This window comes from Sus scrofa, chromosome 9 (assembly GCF_000003025.6).
Source record: "Sus scrofa isolate TJ Tabasco breed Duroc chromosome 9, Sscrofa11.1, whole genome shotgun sequence".
Taxonomy (NCBI): domain Eukaryota; kingdom Metazoa; phylum Chordata; class Mammalia; order Artiodactyla; family Suidae; genus Sus; species Sus scrofa.
Window position 1 is genome coordinate 103669131 of NC_010451.4, and position 13514 is coordinate 103682644.

At 40.2% G+C, this 13514-nt stretch overlaps 1 protein-coding gene across 1 annotated transcript in view; it reads right to left on the reverse strand.

Annotated features, from left to right (window-relative positions):
- The window catches only part of RELN (reelin), a 502874-nt gene that overhangs the window by 208276 nt on the left and 281084 nt on the right, over nt 1-13514 (reverse strand). Inside the window, 1 exon segment of the mRNA XM_021063495.1 lies at nt 9435-9675. Within this exon segment, the coding sequence (XP_020919154.1) occupies nt 9435-9675 (241 nt within the window).

Below are 13514 nucleotides of genomic sequence, written 5' to 3' on the forward strand. Positions count from 1 at the left end.
TCCTAGTGATCTACATTTAATCTGTGGGTCAATTCCAGAGTTGACAGCAGCCAGTGATTTATGCCTTTGCAAGCTGAGGGTAACCAAGCTAGCTGAGTGGATATAAACATTTATTAACAGTGAGTGAGCAAAGCGCTTTCTTGCTATCACACACACACAAAGATATCAAGGAGTCATGGATGATTCATGCTTTCAAAATACAAATTTTGGCTGCTACTAAAGATAGGCGCGAACACACAAAATAAAGCAGCCGCTTGACCAATATTTACCTTCTTGGCCTATCGATTCATTTGGAAATTCTGCTTCATTGGGTGTTATTAAAGGATGGAGAAAATAGAAAAAACAAAACCCAAAAAACCTGCTCACAGCTCTTTCCAAACTCACTGTTCCTGGGTTCTCCTCCGAGCACTTCCCTGACCTTTGTAGCTCTTCTCCTTGATGGTGAATTATAGAAAGCAGGCAGCTACGGCAGCTCCAGGCTGACCCTTAAAAATCGTACATTTACTGTTTTCTTTAAACTTGAAATTAAGGATGTTTTTAGGTTGCAGGATGTACGTTTGAGAGTTAAGAGTGACTTTGATGGGTTTGTCCAGATGTTTCAAAAGTGACCAAGGAAAACTGAGCACTACGCACTCAAGTTCTTTATAGATGTGCAATGTTCACCTACCATAGATATAAAATTTGGATCATAGGGCTTTCTTCCTCACAATGCTGGCACGTACAGAGGATTCATGAAATGCCACATTTTTACAACTACTACTACTATTTTCCCTATGGTTGTTATCATTATTTATTATCCAATATCCATGCTACTCAATAGATATGGATATGAGAAACCTACCCAGGGTGAAACATTGATTCCTTTTCTTCTTTTTTCCTTTTTATGGCCACACCCATAGCATATGGCAGTTCCCAGGCCAGGGGTCCAATGAGAGCTGCAGCTGAGGCCTCCACAGCCATAGCAACACTGGATCTGAGCTGCATTTGCGACCTACCCTGAAGCGTGCAGCAATGTTGGATCCTTAGCCCACTGAGCGAGGCCAGGGATCAAACCTGTATCCTCATGGACTCTATATCTGGTCTTTATCCCTTTGAGCCACAAATGGAACTCCCAAAACATTGATTCTTGATTCCAATATGTCTTAAACGATAGGGGCCAAAAAAAAAAAAAAAAAAAAAAAAAAAAACAACAATGCATTTCCCTTAAACCTTGATGGCAAAACCAAGACCATTCTCAGAGGTGAAGCATCAGAATTTTCACTCCTTCACTTCAGGCAGGAAGAATATGCCTCCCAATGGTAAATGTGGCACAACACCCATGGCCCCCTTGGTAGAGAGAGGTGCTGCCAAGGGCTGGCAATTGTGGCAGCAACAGATGATTCTAGCAACTGCAGATAAGGGACTGTCAGAGTATATTCTGTATCTTTAGAGTGGAAATGACTGACACAAATCTTGATTAGTCTAGAACTGCATACAAAAGTTAAAAAAGGATGCAATAGTCTGTACAAGAAGGAAATATCATAAATATCATGGTAACCAATAATTAGGCCAGATGACTCAAGATCACGCAGGTTTCAGGCTCCTTGCCTTGAGTCCACGATCTGCTTACTGTGGAGACTGCTAATGAGGTGGTGCTCTGGGGAGCTTTTTGACTTGCAGCACTGTATTTATTGGCATTTAGAGCCCCACCTATTTGATTGGGAACAGTATCCTGCTTAGGGATTCGTGGAAAATTAAAAAATCATGATGGTAATTAGAAGCACAATAAGAATGTGGTGCCCCTTTTCCACATGGGCAAGTTCTCCGGAAAAGCACCGGAAGACGAGTGAGACGAGGCCATGAACTTGTAAAGAGAATGGAGGAGAAACACAGATGGCTGTCTAGGAAGAACATATTAATTCTGTAACCTCTTACCGTCCTCTTCAGTTCACCAATCCAAATAAAAAAGCACAGCAGACGTAAGGTCAGGTTTTACATTAAAAGCCGATACTGTGAGACATCTACTTCATATTAATTACTAAAGAGCCAACAGATGGTAATGGCCTTCTACTAACCAGGGCAGATTTAAACTGGTGACCTATAATTGCAATTCTCCAGATCACATAATGCCTCAAGTTAATTACTCTATTTGGTCTTCTGTCGTGCGTCCCTACTTGAGACAAACAAGGACAGGCTCTGATGAAATGGATTAAATATTACCAAAGAAAATGAAAAAAAAATTCTAAAGATAAGGAGAAATATGTTATGAATGCCAGTGATTCATTTTTATCTTTTCTATTTGAAATGCCACCCTCAATTTTTATTTTTTTATTATTTATTTATTTATTTAGGGCCGCACCTGCAGCATATGCAAGTTCCCAGGCTAGGGGTGGAATCGGAGCTACAGCTGCCAGCCTACACCACAGCCACAGCAACACCAGATCCAAGCTGCATCTGTGACCTACACCACAGCTCACAGCAACGCCAGATCCTTAACCCACTGAGCAAGGCTGGGGATCGAACCTGTGTCCTCATGGATACTGGTCAGATTCGTTTCTGCTGAGCCATGATGGGAACTCCTCAAATTTTATTTTTAACATCAACTGGACAGTTTACATACTCACTACTCTCTATTGCCTTATTTTATTAACAGTAGCATTTAAAAATAATTTGTTATTAATAATGAAAACCACTATTAATTTTCCAATTACATGAATATCATTTCAACTTAACTCCAGTGGAAACTCTTTCTTATTTTGATGGCCAAAGGTTATACCTATGAGGCAACACTTGTGTCTAACCTAATCAATTTACTGCATTTGATTTTGATATCATTTTAATGACACATAAGGATGATATAATTTATGAATTCTGTATTTTTCTCTATCCTATTCTTCTCCTGCTCCTAATTGGAGCTGTCAGCTCAATCCTTTGCCTTCTACTTATTTTTCTCCATATTCACTTCCTGTGGAGCTCATTTGTTCTCAAAGTTTTCAATGAAGAGGATGCATATTTATTAAGCTCTTTCTGTTCGCCAGGCACTGTTCTAAGGGTGTTACATATATCTCCTTATTTAATGATCACAATATGAGCTGAACACTGTTGTTATCCTTGTTAAAGATTAGGACACGGAAGAATCAAGAGGTTAAATAACTTGCCCAAGACCACATGGGTAATAAACAATGAAGCCAAAATTTGAACCCAGACAGTTAAATCCATTGTCTTAACAGCTGTGCTATATCCACTCCCATTCACCATATTTTTAGCTGCCATCATGTCATCACTGAATATAAAATTCATTTTATTTCCCAAGAAACTAGATCTTGCTATTTTTCCAGCTTTTCGTTAATTCAATTGAGCACAATGTATCATGTACCAAACACTGGAGATTCTAAAATGGTAGAAATAGTTCTTGAGCTTAAGAAGCTCACATTCTAACCAGGGAGACAGAAACAAAGCTACAAAGCAATGGTGTAAACACTCTCATAGATGTATATGTGCAGCGGAACAGAATGTTGAAATGGAGCTAGGTTAGTGCTGGTTTCAGTTAAGGCACCAAGGAAATAGGTGGCAACTACTGCACAGTGTAAAGTGAGGCAACGGACCAATTACAAGGACCTAGCGAAGAGGTGGTAAAATGGCTTAGCTACTTACGCAAATTGAGGGTACACAAGCCTGAAGCTAAAGTAGGTGGGCAGCTGGAAAGCAGAGAGATGATTTTTTTCTTTTTCTTTTTTTTTTTTTTTTTGTCTTTTGTTGTTGTTGTTGCTATTTCTTGGGCCGCTCCCGCGGCATATGGAGGTTCCCAGGCTAGGGGTCTAATCGGAGCCGTAGCCACCAGTCTACGCCAGAGCCACAGCAACGCGGGATCCGAGCCGCATCTGCAACCTACACCACAGCTCACGGCAACGCCAGATCGTTAACCCACTGAGCAAGGGCAGGGACCGAACCCGCAACCTCATGGTTCCTAGTCGGATTCGTTAACCACTGCGCCACGACGGGAACTCCAGATGATTTTTTTCGAGAGGGCTGTTGTGGGTCGGGTCACCACCATGCCCTTGTCAGGGGGAGGCTGCATTCCCCTTGCCTCAGGCCTGGTGCTCAGGACTTCAAGGACACCCCTTGAACGGGAGGCTATATGGGCTTAGAGTAGGGTCTGGAGCTGCCTGGCAGGCAGCTGGGTAACAAGAGGGCTGGACTTAGAAGTAACTAGCTACTCTCCTCTCAACGATGGATCCAAGGTGAAGGTTTACCATAGACTTGGCTTGGGCCCATGCACCCAAGAGGCAATCTAGTTTGCCTAAGATTCTGCCCCCAAGGGCTCCCTAGGGGCAAAGAGCCCTCAGCAGAAAGAGCTTGTGGACATGAGCCAGGGGCCCAGTGGTGAGAACCTGAGAACCTGAGAGATGCACTGAAGACCCACGGGTGAGAAAGCCCCAGTTCTGGTTAAATGGGAACGCTTCCACAGAGCCTTTGGGTAGATTCAAGAGGGAGCTAGCTTTGATCACTTGCCAGATGAAGGGATCAATAATTCCAGCTCACAACAATACCTGCTCCTTACTTCTTCTCGTGTCTCCACACCCATTGCTGGAGGGTTCAAAGCTGATACTCACAGTGAGTAGTGAGGAGGGAGAAGGAACTGACCCAGACCTAAGCTGGAGGAGACGAGAGGCTATGGGTGGAGCTTGGAGTCCGCCCTTTTACGGTGAACCATGTGGTGTTACTGAACTGAGACTGGGGGCCTAAAGAGATTGATTGCAGCCTTGAGACCTGCCTTAGCTTTGGTGGAAAAAAGACAAAGAGATAAAAAAAAAAAAAAGCTGTTTGATTTTGAATGGTCCCCGCTGAAGAAGATTGAACCTCTTTTTGTAGCCAGTCGCCACCCTCAAGTCTGATTTGTTCAACCTCATGGTTATAGCAGCACAGAGAGGAGGCAGACATTAACTCTGAAAAACTTCACAGGCAATGACACCTGAACTGGGCCCTTGATTAAGGATGCTGGGGAATTACAGGGCATAGAAAAAAAGGAAGGTGGAAAAGCCTGTCTAAATGGGGTGGGAGTGTGAAATTCTGAGTTGTATTTGTGAGGCTGGAGCACAGCAGAGAAGGAGACAAGGATGACAAGTGAGACTACGCCTAGATTGGAAACGGCCTTGAATTACATACTAGGGAGTTTGGCTTGTCTCCTTTAGACCTACACAGGAAACTGACAAAGGCACGGGGTGTGAAGTGCATACTCCATCAAAGGCATGATGTAATTTCTGCTAAGGAATGATGTAACCGCTTTTGTCAGTGGCATCCCTTCCTGTGATCCTTGGCTCCCATGTCCTCATCACAGGCAGTCTGCTACCACAAGGCTCTCGATTTCTCAATTTCTCTTTCTTCGGCGTCTCCCTGATCCCCCTCTATTTCACCTCCTGTACAGTTTATTGCACATGCCTCCTACTTCCAGAAGGAAAATATTTTAAATCTCCTTAAGTTTCCTTTAGGTCAGCAATGATAGACCAGTGACTACGATTGTGAAAACAAAGCCAGCTGTTGCAGTGTGGAAGAGAAAGAGGTTACTGGTGCTTGGCCTGAATTTACTAAATTCTAACGTATGAAAACCAGTCTTCCAGAGAAAGAACTGTACAGCACAAATGGAATAAAGCTGGAGCAAGATCAGGAAATATGAAAAAATAAGAATCTTTTGGCCTATAGCTGGAGAGTGGTGGGGAAGAAAACAGGCAGATAAATTAACAAATGGTTATTGGGAAGAAATGTAGGACTAATAGGGAGCATGTCAGTTTATATTTACTACTTATAAGAGCAAAGTAACATGGCAACTGAGAAGAAGAGTTGTGAAGTTGCAAAAAAAAAAAAAAAAAAAGGAGTTCCCATCATGGCTCAGCAGAAATGAATCTGACTAGTATCCATGATGCAGGTTCAATGACTGGCCTCACTCAGTGGGATAAGGATCCGGCACTGCCGTGAGCTGTGGTGTGGGTCTCAGACATGGCTGGGATACCACATTGCTGTGGCTATGGCATAGGCCAGCAGCTGTAGCTCCAATTCGACCCCTAGCCTGGGAACTCTCATACACCTCAGGTGCAGCCATAAAAAGGCAAAAAAAAAAAAAAGAGTTCTGAAGTTGGATTCCTGTATCCGAATCCTGGCTCTGCCACTGGTAAGAGGTGCATTCTGGACAAGTTACTCAGCACTTCCACGTCTATTTTGCACATCTGTAAAATGGGGTTAATTGAGCACCTTTTTATAGTTTATAAAGATCAACTACATGAAATTTCAAACATTATGTATTTATATGTGATTCTATTATTTATATAAATATGTAAATACATAGAATATGGTATTTCTATATGATATATAAATACATAAAACAAATTTATATATAAATATAACATATAATGTTGCACATGTACACTTGGAATAGTAAGTGCCTAAAATAATAACTGAACAAGAAAAGTGGTTATTACTTAATTGATGAATATCTTATCTCTCTTTGGACATTTTTCCAAGAATAAACTCTACTTTGTAATGACGCACACTTCTCATTTGCTGTTAGACTCAATCTTTGATTTAGTTAAGATGTAAACATCTTGGAGACTTTTAATGAACACAGAAAAGATAACACCTAGGTTGAACAAACAAACTTAGCCCTTAAAACTAAAAAGTTCAAAATAGAGCGATGTTTAAAACATGTCCTATGACCAATGGGACACTGAGATTACACTTTCTAATTAATTGGTTGTATTCAGTTTTCATCTCAGAGGCCACCCAGTACAGAAGTATTATTTGACGGAGAAACTGCATACAGCTTAAATAAACAATTTTTGTTTCTAGAATGCCAAAGCACTTGGCAAAAGCAAGGTTTTCATGCTCAGATGTTTGAGACAAAGAGCAAAAGGTTGGTCATGCAAATGAGTTAAAATGCCAAACTCTTAGATTTTTATCATTGCACTTTTTTTACATTTTCAAAAGAAACATCAGAAAAAAATTTCTATGTGACAGCCAAAGACCCTTCTATAAGTCATTACTACAATATTTTTTTTTGCTTAACAGGCATAGGTAACTAGGCAAGTCTCAAACATGTGATTAGTAAGCTCATGAGGATGAGAGGTTTAAAAGCAAAAGTCTACTCCACACAAGGCTGTAATTTAATCAGCCATTACTATGAAGCAAAACCACACTTCATGGGTTTTTGTCATGGGTAATATGAAAGTATAATGCATGAAGAAACCCAAAAGCTAATTAGATTAATACAATGAATGGCTTATAAAATAAGTCATAAAAAGTACACTTACACAGTAAATGGTACTGAGAACAAAAGATCACCAAATGATCATCAGGGGAAAAGGATGTGAATCCCAAGCCCTGAGATTTCCATGTGTATCCTGGATTTACATGTTTTCTCGCCAATGTGGAAAAATGGCAACAGGGATCAAACCCTTGCCACAGCAGTGACCCAAGCCACAGTAGTGGCAACATCGGATCCTTAATCCACTGTGCCACCAGGGAACCCCCAGAAATCCATCTTTTAATCAAGTGGTAGTAAGCTATGACATGGAATATTCTTAGAGGTTCTTTTCTATACCTATCTGAAAGGAATCCATGAACTCTCTTTAAAGGGACTAAGGTTTTTGAGTCTTTGTCAGAACAAATTTCCAGAAGGTTTACTGGCTGTTATCCCACACTGAGCAAACACAATGCCTGTTCTTAATGCTACTCTACTGGTGTAATTCCATCAATTTAAAACAAAATTTGTTTTTTGGAGCAAGAAGTTACTGTGTCAGGAGTGTTCCTATGTTGAAGGTTTTTAAAATAATTTGGAGGCATTTTTCTAAAATTCAAATAAATTATTAAAAGAAGGTGAACATTTCATATGTTTATATTCTGCTTGCTACTCCTCCTGTGACCTCGTCTCCATGTGGCATCGGACTTTTTTTTGTACCAGTGAGTCACATATTAAAAAAATTCTCCAATCTGTATCTCTATTTTTCTATATTGGAAACTTGAGAGCGTCTGGTTAAAGGTCTAATGGCATTTTTTAATACTGCCTAGGCACAATTTCTTACTCCACACACTCTCTGGGCAGGCAAGTCCACGAATTCAATTTCCATTCAAAAGGTGGTTAATTGCCAATTTTGGATCTTCCTCCCACTAAATGTTTCTCCTTGCCTGCTCCCAGCATTATCAAAATCAACATGTCCAAGGTGAATTCATCAATTCTCACAATCCTGCTCCTCCCTCCTGTTTCCTGTTCCAATGAATGGCATCCTGTCCACCCAGCTGCCTAGAGCTTGTCCTTGACACTTGTTACTCCCTCATTAACTCAATCAGCCCCCAACCGTCTCCATTTCCTCTTCTAAAAATCTCTGAAATCCACCCACATTTTCCTATCCTCTCTCCCCTAATTTGGCCAACACAATCTCCCACTGGATTACTGTTATCAGCCTCCTATTCGGTTTCCCTAAATATACTCTTTTCATTCCATTGCATCCTCCATCCTCGAAGGAATATTTCAAAACTCAAATCTAATTATCTGACTCTTCAGAGCACTTCAGTAACTCCTTATAACCTTCACGATCAAGTTGAAACTCAGCAGCTTGCAAGACCTTAAAGTTTCATCACAAGTGTTTTTTGTTTGTTTGTTTGGTTGGTTGGTTTTGGTTTGTTTTAAGGCTGTGCAGCTTCCCAGGCTAGGGGCTGAATTGGAGCTGTAGCCTCTGGCCTGCACCACAGCCACAACAATATCAGACTCGAGCTGCCTCTGAGACCTACACCGCAGCTCACAGCAATGCCGGATCACTTAGCTAGGCCAGGGATTGAACCTGCATCTTCATGGATGCTAGTCAAATTCCTTTCTGCTGAGCCACGATGGGAACTCCCCCATCACAGTCTTAACTCAAAATCTGTGAGACCACTACGTGGAACATTGTCCAAGGCCTCTGCTTTGTGCTGTCACCTTCCAGCCTTTGTATATGTGATCGATAAGTCTAGAAACTCTATCCTTTGCACCTGGCCAATTCCAAATTGCCCTTCATTCTCTGCTTGGATCCTTATTCTTCTGGCTGGCCTACCGAATATCTCAAGTCCAGATGTTGTGCTTCAACAGCACTCTAAAATTTCCCGGCAGGTCATAACAATTATAGTGCTTTGTATATGCATGCTGACATATCTAACTCCCCTACCAAACCAACATCCAATGGAGGGAAGAGACATATCTGCCTTTTGTGGATATATTCTTTAGGTTCAGCCTAGTACGTGGCAACATGGGCTTCAAAAAGACTTGTGAAAGGGATGAATAAATGAATGATTTTCCATTCTTACAGGGGAGGGTAAATAAGAATGTTACCTATTCCTTTCAATAGATTTCATAAAATAGCTATCCCTGTACAATTTGGTTTAATTAGCTTTGGCTTTTAGTGGGAAGAAAAGGAATAAAAGAGAGATCCAACCTTCACTGTAGCTCCGGGGAAGAAAAGCCAGTTGCCTGTGTCTACTGGATCCAGATTATCTTCTAAAATAACTTGTCTGTGAGCCGAGTTGATGACCAGGATGTTATCTAATGCCCAGCAGGCTTCATACACTTCACCCACATGGAGATTTTCCTGTTTCCACTGAAACTGGATATTCTCCCCTTTGGCGTCTTCAGGAAGGTAGAGGATATGGATGATCGTGCTGACATTGGAAGGGGCTCTGGAATGCATGGCGAGATGAGAATTAGTGCCACAGTAAAGTTCCACAGTGTTCACTTCATCTTTCTTATAGATCCATTGTGTTTCTTAATTAACACTGTGGTTCTACGATCTTAAAAATATTATACACGTTACAGTTAAATACTTACAATACCATAACCCTCAAACCATTTATAGGGGTTGAACAGCAGCTGTAGCTGCTGGCCTACACCACAGCCACAGCAACGTGGGATCCAAGCCACGTCGGTGACCTACACCACAGCTCATGGCAATACCAGATCCTTAATCCACTGAGCAAGGCCAGGGATCGAACCGCATCATCAAAGATACTAGTCTGCTTTGCTATCTTTGAACCACAATAGAACCTCCCTCAAACCTTTTAATGTATGCTGATTATTAAGATCTTCATCAAACCCAAGAACTTAGGGCTGATGACTAGTATCCATGAGGTATTGAGTGATGAGAGTTTAAATGTTGCATGTCTTAAAGAGCTTTGCTTTTAACAAAGGCAGGCAGTAAGTATATTCACATAAGCCAGTAAAGGAATAACTGAAGAGAAAGTGGTGCACACTGCCATGGTTCCTGTAAAAAAATCAAAGTGTATCCAGCACAGTTTTTTTGTGCACGGCAGACACTCACTCTAAAACCATTTACTTTATATGATATATGATACTAAGAAGAAGAAAAGGAGAAAAACTGTAAAACCATTATCTTAATTTTAATTCTTAGAAATGTTGCATCTATCAGAGATCACTGTATGCTAAGAATCTCATAACCAATCTTAACATTTTATTTTATTTATTTTTTTTATTTGTTTGTTTATTTATTTATTTTAGGGCTGCACCCAAGGCATATGGAGGTTCCCAAGCTAGGGGTCTAATCGAAGCTACAGCTGCCAGCCTATACCACAGCCACAGCAACTTGGATCTGAGCTGTGTCTGCAACCTACACCACAGTTCATGGCAATGCCGGATCCTTAATCCACTGAGCAAGGCCAGGGATCAAACCTGTGTTCTCATGGATGCTAGTCAGGTTCATTTCCACTGAGCCATGGCAGGAACTCCTAGTATTTTATTTCTAGTAAACAGATATATTTTTGTTTTGAAAATGTGAGGTTTGCCATGAGAATTAAATGCTCTCATTCACACTTCTTTACAATTCCATGCAGATCAATCTTTAAAAACATGACATAATTTAACATGATTTTTATTTTTTAATTATTTCTTTATTTTTTATTTTTGTCTTTTTAGGGCCGCACTGGTGGCATATGGAAGTTCCCAGGCTAGTGGTCAAGTCAGAGCTGCAGCCGCCGGCCTATACCAGAGCCACAGCAACAGGGGATCCAAGCTGTGTCTGCAACCTAGACCACAGCTCATGGCAACACTGGATCCTTAACCCACTGAGCAAGGCCAGGGATCAAACCTGGGTCCTCATGGATATTACCAGATTCATTTCCAGTGAGCCATGACAGAAGACAGGAACTCTTAACATGATTTTTATATTACATCTGTTGGAATCTAGGTCCTTTAGCTATCTAATAAAGTATTTTTTATTAAATGTTTTATTCTACTAAAATAGAAACCCGTTATAGTAAAAATGATGGCTTTAGCCAAGATTAAAAGTGGTACTAAAATGCAAACTAGTAGTACCCTGGGCTTCCTATAAATCAATTTTTAAAGGACTAGAGAAAAGCCATATTTTTCACTCACCAATGAAGCGCATATAAATCTGTAGAATTGTCAATGTAGGTTATAGATGGTGTACCTTACCTTTTGAGGTAATCAATTCTCCCTTTCTTTTAAAATGTTTAATGATGACTATGTATTTAACTTTAGAAAGAATTTAAACTGATGAAGATAATATATTTTAGTTTTAAGAAGTGATTGAAAATATGTCCACTCTGATCAGTAATGCTAAGAAAAATTTGCATTACTTTGTATGTTAGCATGATAGTTTGGTGCAAGGCCTAAAACTGAAAGTCTCATTTACTGAAAAATATATGGAATTAGCTGAATGTGATCTTTTTTCTTGTAATTAAATGTATCTACTCACTATTTATCATAGCCAAAGGATGGAGCTGTTTTTCAGCAAGAAATATGTACGCAATTTATCTAAAGTGTGATATACAACTATTAGAAAGGTAAAAAAAAATAGAGGCATGAGTAAAACTTCCAATACTTATGCTGCTTTGCTTAAAACCATTTATACAAATCAGTATTTAAAATGAATGCATTTTCTTTTTCGTCTTTTGTCTTTTGAGGGCCGCACCCATGGCATATAGAGGTTCCCAGGCTAGGGGTCTAACTGGAGCTGTTGCTGCTGGCCTAGGCCAGAGCCACAGCAATGCCAGATCCAAGCCGCGTCTGTGACCTACACCACATCTCATGGCAACACCGGATCCTTAACCCACTGAGTGAGGCCTGGGATCAAACCCAAAATGTTCCTAGTTGAATTCGTTTCCACTGCACCATGACAGGAACTCCTGAATGCATTCTTATAATAACTACTAAAATTAGAAGGAAAAGCAAAATACTCTGTTATGAAATTAGCAATTGGCACAGAATGTCAGAGTTTGGCTTGTACCAGGTCCGTATAAATTATATTTTTTTCTGCCGCAGAGGGAGACAATCTATTAAAATCCATGAGTTAGGATCACTTTTCTCAGTTTTTGGTTAGAATACAACTTGAACTTGTGAGACTTAATTTATTTGAAATACTCTTAGAAACTCTGGAGAAACTGGTTTAGTACTGAAGACTAAGAACCTAATATTCACTCTTCTCCCCAAAATAAATCACAATTCTTTCAATATGGAGATATGTAAGGTAAATAGCATGAGAAAAAAGGAAACTACCATAAAACTAATGGAAAAGGTTCTTCTTTATTAATTTAAGAACTAAAGTGATCAGAATAATGACTTTCAAGGTATTCTGTCCTTTAAATACCTCACCATACCTGCATTAAGCATCCATTTTGAATTTTATTTTATGATTTAAGCTACGTAGAAATAATTAACATAATCTGAGTTTTGCTAAATGTAATCAGATATTTCCAACTTGAATGAGCTTTTTCCTCTTAAGAATCCTACCTCACTTTCTTATGAAGGCATTTTTTTTTAATAAAGAAAATGTAATAAATGATAACAAGTCGCATCACAATTATGATAATGGAATTTTAGAACTGGCCTTAGGGAAGTTAGAAGGAAAATGAAAGAACTAGAGATTAGATTCAAAAGGCTATTAACTCATTATCATCACACACCAGAAGGAATTTAGGTGATAATCTGATATTTTCCTAGGCCTAGAAACCAGGCCACAGACAGGCCACCTAGAGAGATTGGTGGTGAGGTTATTTTGTGGAGGATTCCACCAGAAAGATAATTATCTCAAGCATATTTTGACCAAAAATAAATAGTTTGTTATAGTTACTACCAATCGTGGGAAGTACTGAATGGAAAATAGCACTGTGAACAATATCTTCTTCAAACAGAGCAAGTTATAATATGTGCATCCGTGTAATTCAATATAATTAACAATCAGAGCACTTTTTTTTTTTTTCTTTTTGCCTTTTGCAGGGCCGCACCCACGGCATATGGAGGTTCCCAGGCTAGGGGTCTAATTGGAGCTGTTGCTGCCGGCCTAGGCCAGAGCCACAGCAACACCAGATCTGAGCCGCATCTGTGACCTACACCATAGCTCACGGTAACATCGGATCCTTAACTCACTGAGCAAGGCCAGGGATCGAACCTGCAACCTCATGGTTCCTAGTCGGATTCGTTAACCACTGAGCCACAACAGGAACTCCCAACCAGATTACTTTAAGCATGAGGAATAAAGCCAGTG